Source organism: Megalops cyprinoides, chromosome 1 (genome assembly GCF_013368585.1).
Source record: "Megalops cyprinoides isolate fMegCyp1 chromosome 1, fMegCyp1.pri, whole genome shotgun sequence".
Lineage (NCBI taxonomy): Eukaryota > Metazoa > Chordata > Actinopteri > Elopiformes > Megalopidae > Megalops > Megalops cyprinoides.
This window is the reverse complement of record NC_050583.1, coordinates 68,028,352-68,043,963: the sequence shown is the minus strand read 5'-3', so window position 1 is coordinate 68,043,963 and position 15,612 is coordinate 68,028,352. Positions and strand designations below refer to the sequence as shown.

Sequence of the window (15,612 nt, the reverse complement as noted above, 5' to 3'; positions counted from 1 at the left end):
TGCACAACAATGTGAGGTGATTCCCTCTCAGGAGCCCTTCCAGTCTGAATGTCTGTGCCACCCCCCCAGCATTTGGAGCCGTGCTACAGGGCAGCCTCTTTGGCATGGCGGGGCTACTTCCTGAATCCTACACCACACCAATCATGAGCGGCCAAGGCCTCGCCGGCACCTTTGCTGCTTTCTCCATGATCTGCGCCCTGGCAAGTGAGTCCCTCAAATATATCCGCACAGTTATATTTACTCACCTCCCTATGAGGACTCGGGGTGCTGTGATTGCAGCCACATCACATACAGCAAAACCCTGAGCTTGGAGTCACCAGTTTCAGTCTGAAACCTTCTGGGGTGTTTTTTTTTTCCCCAAGGTGGCTCTGAGCTGCAGGACAGTGCATTCGGTTACTTCATCACAGCCTGCGCTGTGATCCTCATGGCCATCTTCTCTTATATGCTGCTGCCCAGAAGGGTAAGAACACTCTACAGTCCTATTCATCTCGTGCCCTGATATATTATTTCAGTCCCGGGCTGAGGGTACTACAGAAGGGTTCTGGCTAGTCATGGAAATCGAGAACCTCCAGCTGATGAAATCCATCAAGAGTTTGGTGCACCTCAAGCCTTTGATCTTTGAGAGGCAAAGTGTTGCTCATTGAGATAGTTTATTGTCTCTCTTGAAGGACATGTTGAAGTCACCTTTTGAGAGGAATACTAAGTGGAGCATATGCAGTCAGTGCTGACATTGAAACAGTTTTGCAATATATATGCTGAATGTTTCAACAAAAGAGAAGAAACAAATCTCTTGGGTTTTTGAAATAATTGTGACTGCTGTCTCATTAGTTGTTGTTTCTGAATCCTGGACATTTCACTAGAGACAAGGAGATGTCAATATTGTCAACATCAGATATCAGTGTTTGTAAATGAGAAGTATTAGAAATGTTGAAGGTAAGTGTAACAGATCAGTTCTGTCATCTCCTATGACAGTGTTCAAATAATCATTCCTTTTCTGCAAAACATGGGTTTTCAAGGCAGGAATAGCAATAAGTGGATCTTCTTTCACATCTGAGAATAAACAGGGATTAACTGTTGTTGTTATTATTCCTCACATTTCATTGTAGTGTGTAATCTTAACTGAGGCTTCTCTCTATTCCAGGAGTTTTTCCAGTATTTTCAGGACAGCCATCAGCCCAAGGCCAGTGATGAAGAGAATAAGATGAATCTGCTGAAGGGTCAGTTCACATCACTGGAGAAATCGTATCTGCTGGCATTGTTGTGATTATGGTGGTATTGTTTCTGGTAAAATGTAGAAATTACTGTTACGTTACACTAAACTTAGGGTGCAGTATGGATATGGATAATCATAATCAGATTTAGGGGGGCTGCTCTCCTGCATTATCACAACTGTAAATATATTTGACAATGGAAAATAAGATCCAAAACAACTAGTGGAACAACTTTGCTCCCACCCAGGGTTTATAATGAATAATATGCAGAATTGTAGAATTTTTTACTGATGCAGTGGTACCCATAAAATGTCCCTGTTTTTTAGTTGCTCCAGAGTGTGTGTGAGTGTTACCCATTTCCACTGTATTTGTTTGCAGTGTAGTTATACATTATGTAAACTTTATTAGCTGTCGGCTGTATACATTTCCTCAACTTTGTTAAAGTTTTGGTTCAGTATTTACTTCAGTATTCAGTTATTCAATACTCCCTCACTGTTGGTCAGTAAAATTGTAAATTTTAAGTCTAGTTTTTAGACCTAAAACATTAAACAAACATTATCCGGTGGAGGGGGAGCGTGTGCTTTTTGACATCACTTGATGGGAGAATAACTGAGGGGGAAAAATGAGGAACAGTGTCATTGTGTCATTGTGTGGAGTGGAAGTGAGGACCATAAAGTGCTCTTGGGGAAAATCGTATGAGGATCTACACTGTGAGAAAGTCATGAATAGATTACACCTTGATTTGCAATAGTGAGGCTGTTGTTTTTCCTCTGTATATAAAGAAAACTATATTGAAAATGTAGCAAAAAGCAAAAAGCTGTGTCCAGTAAGTAGCTCTGCCCCATGCTGTCCCACAGAAAACTCAGAGAACAAACCAGTCCTCAGTCACACAGAAGCAGAGAGCAGAGCACCTGTGTCTATGCTGGCAATCTTCAAAAAGGTATGTTTCTCTTCCGTGTGCCGCGGGAGTGATGGCTGTTCAACTGCAGTCACTTTCCTCTCTCTCTACTCCGCAGATCTGGGTGTTGGCCCTGTCTGTGTGCTTCGCCTTCACCATCACCATCGGCACGTTCCCCGCAGTGACAGTGGACGTCAAGTCCACCATCGCCAACGGCAGCGCCTGGGGTTCGTATACGCATGTTCCTACATGTGTGTCTTTGCCTGTGTGATGTCTGCAGGACTGCGGGACCCAGATGGGCCTAAATCCGCCGGAGGTCCTGCCGTCAGAAGCTTTCTGTAACTGTCACCCAGCTGGTCTCATCCAGAGATTACAAAGAACATTGGTCATTTCCAGTACTGCTCTATGATATTCTCACTTGCTGTTGTAGTTCACATGTGATTGGGAAGCAAAGCAAAAATAGGAGAAGCAAAATGAAGTGAGAAAAAATTTTATTCTTTTGAGTGTTGTTGCATTTATTGTTTTTACTGTTGTAATGTTATAATATTTGTGCCCTGGCCTTAAAAAGAGGCTTATGTTCAGAGCATAACATATCAATAGGTCCATCAATTAGACTCGATGATGATTGACTGTTTTATAATCCACCCTTTCTTGCTTTCACTTCTCAAAATACTTCTCAGAATGCCTTAGGGTCATAGTGGGAAAGATTTCATTTCCTAGTTTCAAGATCTAGTTTCCAGTGAAAATATGCTAAGTGATCTGCTTTACAATCTCCCCCTCCACAGATTTGTATTTCATCCCTGTGTCGTGTTTCCTGCTTTTCAATCTGATGGACTGGACTGGGAGAAGCCTGACAGCAGTGTGTACATGGGTGAGTCACCGAGACAAACACCCCTACAGCGTTGATATGTCATGCAATGTGCAATGTTTCTGCAGAATACATCACAGTATTCTGACTTCGCTTTGCATAGATGCTTGCTGGTAGGCATCAATGCGTGTAGCACCTAGTAAACATTCAGACATGGCCCTGGTACCAACCTTTAATGCAAAACTAGGGTATGTACAGAGAAGTCCTGACTCATTGATGAAAAGACATTCCTGTATCATCACTGCTGTTCTCCAGAGTAAATCCAGACAAGGGGTAGAACATGGTTACAATAAAACGAGCGAGGTAACAGATTTATAAATATCCCTCTTTCCTGGAAAATGGGCCTTGCACCAAAGTACAGCTTCTTATTACAATGATAATTGCTCAGTCTAGAGAAAGATTTTATTTTTCAGTTTGATTGTTTTCATTTCTGATGCTCACAGATCTCATAGAAAATGAGTCTGTGCACAGTAATTTGATTCATTGCATCGGTCAAAGGACTCAAAAAGATCCCTTTGAAACTGATTTGGGGCATTGGAACACCTTGTTTTGGACCACAGTCCTGCTACACTAGAAATGTCCTGGAAGAATGTGGGAAATAGCTGCAGAAGGATGCAGTTAAAAGGTTTGGTTTTGTCAGTTTTCCCACTTTAAATTCCTGCTGCATACACATCATGTTGAAGTGATGAAGAGGAAATATGTGAATCTGCCCCCACACTGGGAGAGATGTGCCATTCATTTTGCGATTCAGCATCTTCCCCTCCTTATACTCCCCAGTATTCATCGCTTACCATCACTGGTGAGTGTGGTGTTACGTGAGGTGCCCCATAAGTCTGGACTCTTAAAAGAAATATACTTAAATTACATCTTCCAGTGAAATTCACTGAACTAAAACAAATATTTCAGTTGCCTTTGCAGTTCATATTGGTACAGCTTCACACATCAAACATGCATGTGCAGAGCTCTCTGGCGCTGCTTATGCACAATGCATTCTTACATCCAAGAAAAAGGAGCGGTTTTCCCAGTGAGGCCGGATTAAGAGGACACACTGCAGAGGGCATTTTGTTTTGGAAAACGTGAGGTAGGCGCTAATGTGAGCGCTCCTCCCGCCTGTTCCTCACAGCCAGGGAAGGATAGCTCCCTGCTCCCCATCCTGCTGCTGGCACGCACGGTCTTCGTGCCTCTCTTCATGCTGTGCAACGTGCAGCCCCGCAGCAACCTGCCGGTCTTCTTCCAACACGACGCCTGGTTCATCGTCTTCATGATTGCCTTCGCCTTCTCCAACGGGTACCTGGCCAGCCTGTGCATGTGCTTCGGACCCAAGTAAGAAACCAGTCACCGCACCCCCCGCCCCACCCAACACACACACACACACACACACACACACACACACACTCTCACACCACCAGTCCATTTTCAAACACAGGGTATAATGCCCATCTATCCTATTTTACTACGCATCCTTGCCTATCCCGCTCACCGGCTCTGCTCCACAAAAGCAAAAATGCAGGCCACATTCTTTCTCTCTGTAAATTCAACTATGATTGTGTGGTATATTGCTTAGAAATCTATTACAGGTCGTAGTGAACTTTTAATTTTGATGTATAAGTTGTAGTATGTTCTGGAGGATGTTTGTGCCTGCAGACTTATACTTGCTGTCATTGTTGAATATTTAGGCCATATGTCATCTTAAATGCAAGCAGTCAATAGTATTAAATATTCTTAAACCTGAATATTTGTATTTGGCATATCCTGCACTAATAATTAATATGCATACTCTGCATATTCATTGCACTTATATTGTGAGCACATAAATGGTTTTATCAATATAGATTGTCTCCTGGTAGCTTGCATTGCCTCTGAGCCTCCTTCCTTTAATAAGTATACACTCACAGCCGTGTCCCTTCTTTTTTCTCCACAGAAAAGTGTTGCCTCATGAAGCAGAGACAGCCGGAGCCATCATGGCCTTCTTCTTGTCTTTGGGTCTGGCCCTGGGAGCTGCTCTGTCATTCGTTTTCCGAAGCCTTGTCTAGACCCTCCCTAAAGCCATTACTCGTGGGACACAAAGGCAGAGTCATTCTCCATGGCAGGGGGTGGGGGGCGTCATGTCAGACCAATGCATTTGAACAAATGACCTCAAAAGTTCTTTTTTAAGAAACATAACTCTATACTTAACTTTTTGTAGAAAGCATAGTCTTGGTAAGAGGTGAAAGTAGAAAGCCATATTTTTATACTCCGTCATGTTCAAACAGTGTTGTTTCTGTGTTTTAAAAAAGTGTTATCAAAACACTGTCATATTTGCTGTGATTGATGCTGCCTTTAATTGTCTTCATCTGATTTCTTTAATTTGCTTCAGTTTCGCCTGTCACTGTATAAAAGTATTCATGAGCCAGTGTATGACCTGGACACAGTGACAAAGTAAGCAGGTGTGTCTTGATGTGAAATACAGATCTATGAGGCTTATCACCAGTAGGACCTGTAGGGCTGCCTGCAGTGGTTACTGAAATACCATTTCTGTCTCTATTATCACGAAAATCCAGAAAACTCCACTGGTGTAGTAATTGGGGTTCATTGTGAACAGCAATGCGATGTTCTCATCTGAACATCGACATACAAGGGACCATTTATTTACTTGAGGGACAAGAATAGCAAGTGCCTGAAACACTAACACGTAATATGCAGCGCAGTGAGACACTTTGTGGCCATTTTAATCCCTGTTAAACTCTGAATCTTGTTGGAAGTGTTCTGATCTTAGATGTTAAAGAGGGAATGTGAAACATTTGGATGCAACTGCAATGTATGCATCCATGAATTTGTGATGTTTTGTTTGTGTGTTTCATACATGTAAGTTCAACTACAAAGTATTGCATCTTACGTCCTGCCATTATTACCTATATTTCAGAAATGACCACAAATTCAGCTTTTACATCTGGTTTTAAGATGTTGAAGGGAACACATTTTTGTCCCTTCATTTTTCCCTGCATTTTTATGCATTGTCATTTACAAAGGGAAGTTCAAGTCTTATTTAATTCCTTTTAAATCAGAAACATTTCTTAGTTGAAGCACTCATGACTTTAGCCATATCTCCTTGTTCCCTCTCAATATATCGGTATGAATTGGAACAGGACTTTAAGTGCACTGGTGTTTGATCCCATAGTTTGAAATGTTCTATCCATTATATCCAACTATGGTATGAAATTGAATAGCATTTTGAGTCTCTGTAGTATGATTTTGTTGAAACAAATACAAGACTGCAGGACAACTGCATGGTTACTTGGCATTTTAATGACGGGTCATATGTTGCATTCCCCCTGCCTTTGTTGAAATAGTGTTGACTTGCTTTGACATGCACACATAAATAATTTAGTTGCCCACTCACAGGGCTGTTTTGCAATAATTAGGTAAAAAACACAAGGTCTGGTGTCTAGTTTATATGCTTTAAATATACTGTGTAGGTTAGCAGGGGCAGGGGTTTTATCTTCTGCCTGATCTCCATGCAGGCTCACTGCCCTGGAAACCCAGCAGTATGTGGCTTGTCTGGTGCCGTGCCAAGCCACTGTGTCAAAACTTCAAAATAAAAATGTTATTTGTACTACTGTCTTGCATTGTTGTTTGTTACAGAATGAAAAAATCCTTCCAGTAATGTAGGTGCCTCAGTGATAAGACCCAGCAGCTTTCATGGCATAAAGAATGCATTGAGTAGATGGGAATATGTAAGTGGACATAGTACTTGGGAAACAGCAGGTAAACATAACATCACTGACAATGTGACAAGTTGTCGGTGCTTACACCTTGCTTTTTGTTCAAATATATTTCACTAGAATATGCATTTGAAATTATGTCATCTATACACTGGAATTTTTCTCTCCCCTTGGTACAGAAGCAAATTCTGTCTAATGGTCTAATTGGACCATGTGTCGATTTTAGCGGGAGACTTCCTGCAATGACGCTAGTCACATCCTTGTCGCTTACTGAAGAAAAAATCCAGCCGCTCGGTTACTCCATATCACTTTGATGGGTGTTTGAGAACTCAGACTGAGGGGATTTCAGTGCTGCACTTTGTTGCTTTTCAGTTTTCTTCCACTGTAAGTTGCATTATGGGAATAAATAAGGTCTGAACTCTACAGCAGTATGCATGCCTGATAAAACCACAATCTGTCTGGGACGATAAGGCTGAAAATTTTCTGGTAGCAATCCAGCAAATTTCAGACTAGGGTTTTAATATTTCACCTGTCTCATTAGTCATGATGAAGATATTTGTCAAGTGTGAAAGATACACTTAAGTGAATATGAAGGACTTCACAGTAGCTGTCTCCACAATGGTCAGGTGTATTATATGTATTGTAAGCAGACATACAGGCAGCCAGAGCCTTGGCCTCTTGGGTCTCAGCAGCTTTCCAGTAAATTCTGGGGGGTTCACTAATCAAAAACCAGCAAGTGTGATGTTTCCATCATGACTCCTTAATATTTTTAGTGACTTGCCTCACCTGTTGCCTGCCAGTTGTACACTAAACAGAAAGAATTAAAAAGAAATGCAAGAAGAAGCTGACATAACAGCTTTTTGGGGGGAAAGCCATACTGAAAGGCCTTTTCCATATTCTCAGTCCCATCTCTTTTGCTCCATCGTAAACATTCCTTTCTTTCATGGCAGTTGGTTTTCTGTAATTACTGTAGAACAGAATCACAAGGGATTCCTGTCAGCACAATTTGCCACGACTCCAGATAACCACACTAGACAGTGCAGTTTGTACTATTACCTTACAGCCAGCAAGGTTAAAACAGAATTACAGAGCTGAGCATTTTTTTTTTGGTCAGCAGTACCACTTTTATGTACAGCTGTGAGAGATAAGAGGCATAGTTTTCTGACATGCTGAACAGATAACGTGTCAGAGGCAAAGTGACCTCAGCTGGAGATAATGGTGGAAATGCAGCTCAGCACAATCAGACACAAAAACATGTAGGACTGGGTGGGCTAATTCTTGATTGGTTGCTGAAGGATGAAGAAAATGACACACTGACCAAGGCTCCTGCTGATTGGATGGATGGTTCTGGGAAACACTTGGGAGATCATCAGGCATAGTTCTCAAGCAGTGGCATGTAGTGTTTTATTTTAACAATACTTCCAGACACGACTGATTGTGCTTCCTCTGGAGCATCTTCTCTGAATACATAGTATATGTAGTTCATGTGTATTGTGTGGAGTACTGATAAGGGCACAGTAATTACAAGGTTTCAGTCAAATTTTACTGTAATCACCTTATTTCATGCAAAGAGCCCATCATGTCAGTTCACAATGACTGAATACTTTTTTGACATATTTTTTGCCATGCTGTATTGACTTTATCACATAATTATAATGGATGATCATTTAGTATACAGCACAGTCATATACAAATGTATACTGCCAACATACCATGACCTTAGTCCAAAAGAGTATGTATAGAGGAATACTAATGTCTTTGAATGTTTCAATTTACCATTACCATTAGCAAAGAATTTTTGTAAAAATTTGAATTTGTCCATGCTCATATATACTATATATATATATATATATATATATATATATATATATATTTATATTTTATATTCTACATACATACAGAAATACAACTAAATTTAGTGTATGTATCATAAGGATAAGCAATGTGTAGAGATAGAGAAAATGTGTGAAGCACAAACAAGGTTGCAAAGTAGGAATATACAGCATACACAGTGAACAGTTACTGCCATCTATTGGCTGAAATAATTCAGCACATTCTCAGCCAAATTGCATCGTTAGTAGCTGTAAACAAACTGGCGGGAATCTATACTCAGAGGATGGTTTTTGTTTCAAGTCAGTTGCAGAAGGATGTACTGAGAGACAGCAACGGTTGCTTCGCTCATAGCAGATTGAACTATGAGGTGTTTAGCTATCTGGCTGTTTTTGACTGAGATTTAAGCAGCATCTGCCACATGTATCAACGGTGCGTACACACTAAAATCGTGCTGAGCACTTTTCTACACATAAAACGGTATTCATGAAAAGATACTTCCCGGGAAAACATGCGTACCTCTGCGCACGGTCTCGAGGTGGCGTATGCATAAAATTTGTAATTTGCAGATTGGCGACACCAACAGGAACTAACTGTGATGCAAGAAAACGGGTCTTGTGTCAATCATTGATGAGTGTTACACACTGGTCCTGTGTGTGCTTATTTGTTTTTTGGCCTCTCTTTTAAAATCCGACCACTTCTTCTTCACTTCCTCCACTGTACTCTGGTGAAACTGCATTCATAGCAGTCAGTACATTTTTCCGTCAATTTGAAATGCCGCTAGTCTGGCCTCCAAAAAGGACATTTTTCTCCTTTCCACCTCATCAACCATCACCTCTATCTCTGTGTCCGAATTATTTCTTTTCTTACGTCCTGCCATTGATCCTCAACATCAATCTCTGATCTTTAATATGCTAATTCAACTAATTAATAGCATCTCTCGGTCCATATAAGAACAATTGTGGGAGTGGACGTTAAGAGCGTTCATGTACACATAATCTCATGCTAATTTGATTTACGCTCAGATTTATGAGGACAGTTAGGTGTACGTGGCGTTTGATAACTGACGAAAAAGCTCCGTACACAAATCGAGGGATTGTGCGTAGACATGGTCCTGCGGCAAGTTGCATACAAAGATTGATACATACTGTATGGCCCTGGGTGTAGTGCATTGTGAATAGCACAGATATCCAAAAGAGAAGTAGAAGGAGGAGGGGTGAAAAGAGAGCACAAGGAACATACATGCCGCTACCTCGGGTTGCCTCTGTGTCCCGAAATACGAGGGCACCATCTCTGGAGCCCACCTCTTCTCAGTACTGGCTCCGCACTGGTGGAATGAGCTTCCTGCTGAGATTCGGACAACAGACTCCCTGGACACCTTCAAGAAAAAAACTTAAACTCATCTTTTCAAGCTGCATCTCTAGCCTACCTTCATGTCTATCTATGTCTGTTTATCCTATCGATTACTGTTTTCATAAAAAAGTCACTCTAGCTTAGCACTTAACATTGTGTCTTACTGACCTCTTGTAATACTTCCTGATAACTATTCTTAGCGTAGTGATACACTTATTTGGAAGTTGCTCTGGATAAGAGTGTCTGCTAAATGAAGTAATGTAATGTAATGCAATGTAATATATAGTATGGAGAACCTGAATAAAGTTCCCTGGCAATATTACACTGAATTTCCTGTTAATTATCCAAGCAAAACACAGCACTTAGTTCAACCAGCAGATTAGAGCATATCCAAGTCAGATGAAACCAGCTGCAGTCCAAAGGAGTGTCTACAGAAGGCTATGGACATAGATAAGTGATTGTTGTCCTGATTAGGGTCGATTGCTCATTCCACCACTGGGGGACTAATGTATATGCTAACACTTTGACACCTTTTTCATCATGTTAGCAGACATGTTAACACTTCACTGCTTCAACTTCTCTGTTAGCACACATGCCAACACAGAATCACCTTCCTCAGCTTGGGAGATCTCAGATAGGTCTAGCCTTCAGGCATGGTGAAATGGCTGGAGAGGCTCTCAAAGGAAGCTGGGTGAAAACCAGCAAAGAGGAAAGATTAAGAAGGGCAAATCCAGGAATACCTGCAAAGGCCCTCAGAGTGCCCCCTGTGAATGTGGGAGAGTAGACTGGCATTGGGGGAGGGAGCTGAGGGCCAAGTGAAGCAAGAATTGCTGGATGAAGTCAAGTGGAGACCTGTGGATGGTGCATCTCAAGCTGCTCATGGACATGAAAGTGGGGCAGCTCAAGAACAGTCCAAGTGCATGGCTGCACTTTTAACAAGATGGCCACAGGGCCCAAGCAATGTTTTACAACTGTTATATACAACCTTTCAGTGGCCGAAACTGCGCATTCGCAACTTGCTTTGTTCACAATTAACTTAAGGTGTGACGTTTTAAAGTCGAGCAAGCTAGGCAGTGTAAGCGACGTGAAAGCGGTTGGCACCTCCGCAAGTGGTTGACTTGGTTGACCTTCTTCCCCCTATCCTCCTATTCCCATGGTTGTCTAATGGCACGGTTGGCATTGACTGTAGAGCCATAGAGCTCAGCCTGCATTCAAAGTAAATCCCTTGACCACTGAGCTACCTGGAAGCCCCCCCCCCTTTAATTTGGTTGGTTTTACCATTTTTCATGAATACATTTTCAGTTCTGATGTACTATCCTAGCTCATGGTATAAATAGTATTCATATAAATGATTACAGGATCTTGTGTGCTATGCAATAAAAATTCTATTTTCCACTGAGAAGATACATACAAGACTATAATCCCCTTGACAGGAAGCAACAGGACTTGTAGGCCAGTTGGTATGATGCCCCAAGGTATCCTAAAGTGGAAAGTAAGAATGAATTCAAGCTGTTGCCACTCATGACCTCTCTAGGAGTTTTCTGGCAACTGGAGCCCCTCAGAAATGAAAATGGCAAAGCCAAACCCCCTTTTTTGTATAAAAAAGTACCGTACAAATGGGATTTCAAGATAATGTCCTAAACAAATTTAGCAAGCGTTCATAGACAATACAACAGTTGCAGATGGATAAAATAAATGACTAAACGAAACTAGAATGTTCAAATATATATAAACTTCATCTGCATGTGAGAGCACCATACTATTCAAGTCTTGCACATTCAAATTCATGTGTAATAGCATAATAAGTGTGATGGTTGTAATAGCAGGCTAAACTTGAATTATCCTGCAGAATAATATGCAACATTATAGTAACTATAACATAAAATAAGGTCCATTAACCTAGCACAGTACACGATGTACCTTTCATCTGTGCATTATGCACCGAGTACTCACCTGTATCTCTCTAACAATGCACATTTAAACAGCTAACCCGCTTAGCAAACTACAGTACCAGCATGAGAAAATACTTTGGCTATCTTGAAGAATGCATTTATGGACACCCAACTTCACATTGGTCCTCAACACTCCAGCCTCATGCAGTGTGCCTTGCCTGACCATATCTCTCCAAATAACAACAGCTAGCTAGCTAAATGGCATTGGCAAGCAGAATGATTCAGCTATTTATTGTAATTCTGCTGGCTGTTATCACATTGGCTGAAATATCCCAAATCAGGGGGCTATGTCTCCACTGTCTAGATCAAGGGTTGCTTTGTTGTCTATGTAAGTGCTTGCAATGGTCTCTTGAGCTGAAAGTTCCACTTGTGTTACCAAATGGTAAAACTCAGTTTTGAAAAGCCTGCTAAGGGAGAAGAACTTACAGTCTCAGACAGTCTGATCAGAAGTGGAACAATCCTCAGAGAGAACATCCCATGAACATAACTGCTGATACCAAAGTTATAGTAATAGGGCTCCACATAGCCCTGATGTTCTTAGTTCACTAGAGATAACTATTCTTGGATAGCCATTCCATATTAGAATATCACATTATTTACATTATTCTCTCTGAAAATGGCCATCTTGTCTCAGAAAGGACATATCATTTACTGAATACACTCAATGAATAATTTGTTTATATCCAGATAAACTATACAAAAATGGACTTGGAAGTTGGAAGGTCTTCATAAACTCTCTAAACACCAATGACAGCTTTCAGTGGCCTTTGCAAGATCACAAAATAGCACTCACTTACTATACACATCAGTGAGTTACCTGCAATTACCTGTACTCTTGTTCAAGTTTTACCAGAGATGTTTTCATATAGCTGTGCTAATGACACAATTCTCGATCTTGTTCAAAACAACCATCAGCAGCACTTTCTAAATCAATAACCAAATTACAATATTTTACCAACTGTTTACAGTTTTAGTTAATTAGTTATTTGTTTTTAGTTAATTAAACTGTTTGTTCAAAAGAATTCTGTGTTATTTCATTGTCAGTTGAACTATATCTGTAACTCCTTATACCTCCTGATACCTTCTGGAAATAAATGTGTTGCATTATAATTTGACTTGTAAATGCTGTATAACAGCTGATACGTCATTACAAGTAAAAGTAAGACAATATTTTGGTGATGGTATTTAAAAAGCCCAGTTTCGTATTTCAGACTTACTTGATGGATGAACAAAAGAAACAGTGTGAAATTGAAGGCATGAACATGATCTTAAGGATGAATATTGATTTTTATTGTTCAAGTAACTGAAAAAGTCTGACAAACACTTCACCCATACAGACAACCTTTTGAAGAGTAAAAATGAATAATAAAAAATACAACCAAACAAAACTGCAAGATCAAATGAAACACAATCAGTGTAATCTTAGCAGGGGACACTATGAACACAGTCTATGAACACCAAAAGTTTAAAAAACTTCAAGTGATTGTACTGTACATGTCAATTTACCCCCTTCCAAGCCATCACTTACATAAAACTGTACATGAGTTCTGGATAACACCACACTACCATAACTCTATGGTGATAATGCAGTTGTTTGAAGGCTATATACAAAAATATTTCATATTTGCATCTCCACTGGTCTTGAAGGTCAAGCCAATCCCATGCAAACCCCTATACCTGACAGTATATTTATTATTTTTAACATGTCGTATTTGTCAAACAATTCCTTTTAGAAAACTACCTTAAATCTGTTGCGTCCATAGTAGTTTTGTAATAGCAGTTGTCTTCAAAACGAAAATCCTTTCCATGCAAGCCCATGTGTATGTGTTAGTTTGGTAAACAATCAGGAAATTCAATTTGTTATTTTGTGTGTGTATGCATGCTGTTCAAGAATTTCTTGCCTGCTGCACTGTTGTCAGTATGTATGTTGTCTATGCTGTCAGTATCCAATGCACATTTACTGAAGAACATTTTCACATTATTATGAAATAATAATCATACACTGGAATTCTGGATGTGTAACACATTGGAAAATATCAAACAGAAAGCTGTAAACTAATGTTTGAAAGGTATGAAAATGAAATAAAACCTGAGTCTGTTTAAAATCTTGCTTGAGTCACACCGCTCCAAAACAGAAGAGTTATTATTCCATTTTTCTGGTTTATTACAATATTGCATGTTCAGAACGCAAATTGACACAAACATCTTAACAGAACTTCAACAATCTGTCTCCATTCAAAACTTGAGACAACAAAAAAAAATGAATACAGAGACCTCTAGTGGATAGTTACTTTAAGTGCACGTCTTCCATGAGACTGTGGTCAGTGCCGCTCAATTCACCATTCCATCACAGCAAGTGGTAGTACTTACACCCGACTGAACTCGCCAAAGAGAAATGTACTGGAGGCCAGTGCTGATTTCTGCCCAGCCAGAGAGACTCAGATGGCACTTTACTTGGGTTTCAAATCCAATCCCAAAGTGTAACACAATACACAAAGTGTGTACAGTAGCAAAATAATGTCAGGCGTGGACGGAAATAATGGAAGCATCGCTATTCATTGGTACTGTATTTCAAACACTTATCCTACTCCATCTGAATATCTCCAAGAGCAGCAAGACATAACACTGGCTACATTTACATTACAATTAACAACCATTCAGAAGGGACAAATCAGGCAAAAATGCATTACTCAATTACACAAAAATACATCAGACTCAATATGGGTACTCTGTTGGGGAAACCTGAAATGAAAATGTTTCATTCAATTGAGTTTGTCAGTCTCAGTTTGTCTCTTTCATCACACGATTTTTTTTCTTACAGAGAACAGGCACCTGCTGAAGAGCATTGTCACACAAAGTGGTTATTCACAGTTCACATAGAATCTAGAGGCTGCAGGACAAACTATTTACTAATCTATTTAGACTCCTAAACAAGCTTTTGGAGATTCTTTGAAATGAGCCTCTACGTCTGCTGAGATGCTTATAAATTACAGAGGTGATACACTTCTGTTGTTTGTTTTAACAATCCTACTGTATCCCCTTCACATCTAAAATCACACTATACATTCAAAATACTGCAGTCTCTAGATGTGCAGACATTATTCACAGGGGTATCATGAGAAAAAATGATCATTTTTCTATCCACTCCCATTGTGACTTATGTACATGAAAACTAGTTTCCACTCAAAAAAAATCAGCAAACAGATAATTGGCATTTCATTTTCAAAATAATTCTGCTTCATTATTTTGTTACCAAACTACACACATTTTTGCAACAGTGCTAATGACGACATCCACACATATAAAGCACATTCTGTGACAAAAACAGGTGATGTCCAGCATAAATGTGGCCCACAAAACTAGTTTTCTCACTGAGACAGAGCTACTCCAGAAGTTCAACTATTTCTGAAATTCTCTATAGTTCTCCAAATAAAGTGTCACAGAAAAATGTAAATGCAAACTATGTTTTCTTAAACAAAAACAAGTGCCATGTTGATATTCCACTTCGAAGATGGTGTGTACACACACGCACACACACACATTATATATATATATATATATATATATATATATATGTGTGTATATATATATATATATATATATGATACGTGTGTGTAAATATATACAGACATACATATACTTATGCACACATATCAATTAAGGTAGTAAAGGTGAAAATAAAAGAGCAAAACTACAACAAAAAACTGTTTACAATGGTTATAAATATTAAAACATAGAACAATGTCATTCTTTTGGACAAGTCAGATCTTCCCAGAGGGAATACATAAACACAGGCCAG

The 15,612-nt window shown here is 39.8% G+C and overlaps 1 protein-coding gene across 5 annotated transcripts in view; it reads left to right on the top strand.

Annotated features, from left to right (window-relative positions):
* The window catches only part of LOC118788936 (equilibrative nucleoside transporter 1-like), a 30,870-nt gene extending 24,353 nt beyond the window's left edge, over positions 1-6,517 (top strand). For all 5 annotated transcript variants that reach the window (XM_036545155.1, XM_036545171.1, XM_036545181.1 and 2 more), the window contains exons 6-13: positions 70-204; positions 363-460; positions 1,142-1,217; positions 2,069-2,151; positions 2,228-2,336; positions 2,895-2,980; positions 4,101-4,300; positions 4,899-6,517. In XM_036545155.1, coding sequence (XP_036401048.1) covers positions 70-204; positions 363-460; positions 1,142-1,217; positions 2,069-2,151; positions 2,228-2,336; positions 2,895-2,980; positions 4,101-4,300; positions 4,899-5,010 — 899 coding nt within the window. In that variant the 3' untranslated portion in view covers positions 5,011-6,517. The remainder of the gene's footprint in view (positions 1-69; positions 205-362; positions 461-1,141; positions 1,218-2,068; positions 2,152-2,227; positions 2,337-2,894; positions 2,981-4,100; positions 4,301-4,898) is intronic.
* The last annotated feature ends 9,095 nt before the right edge of the window (positions 6,518-15,612 follow it).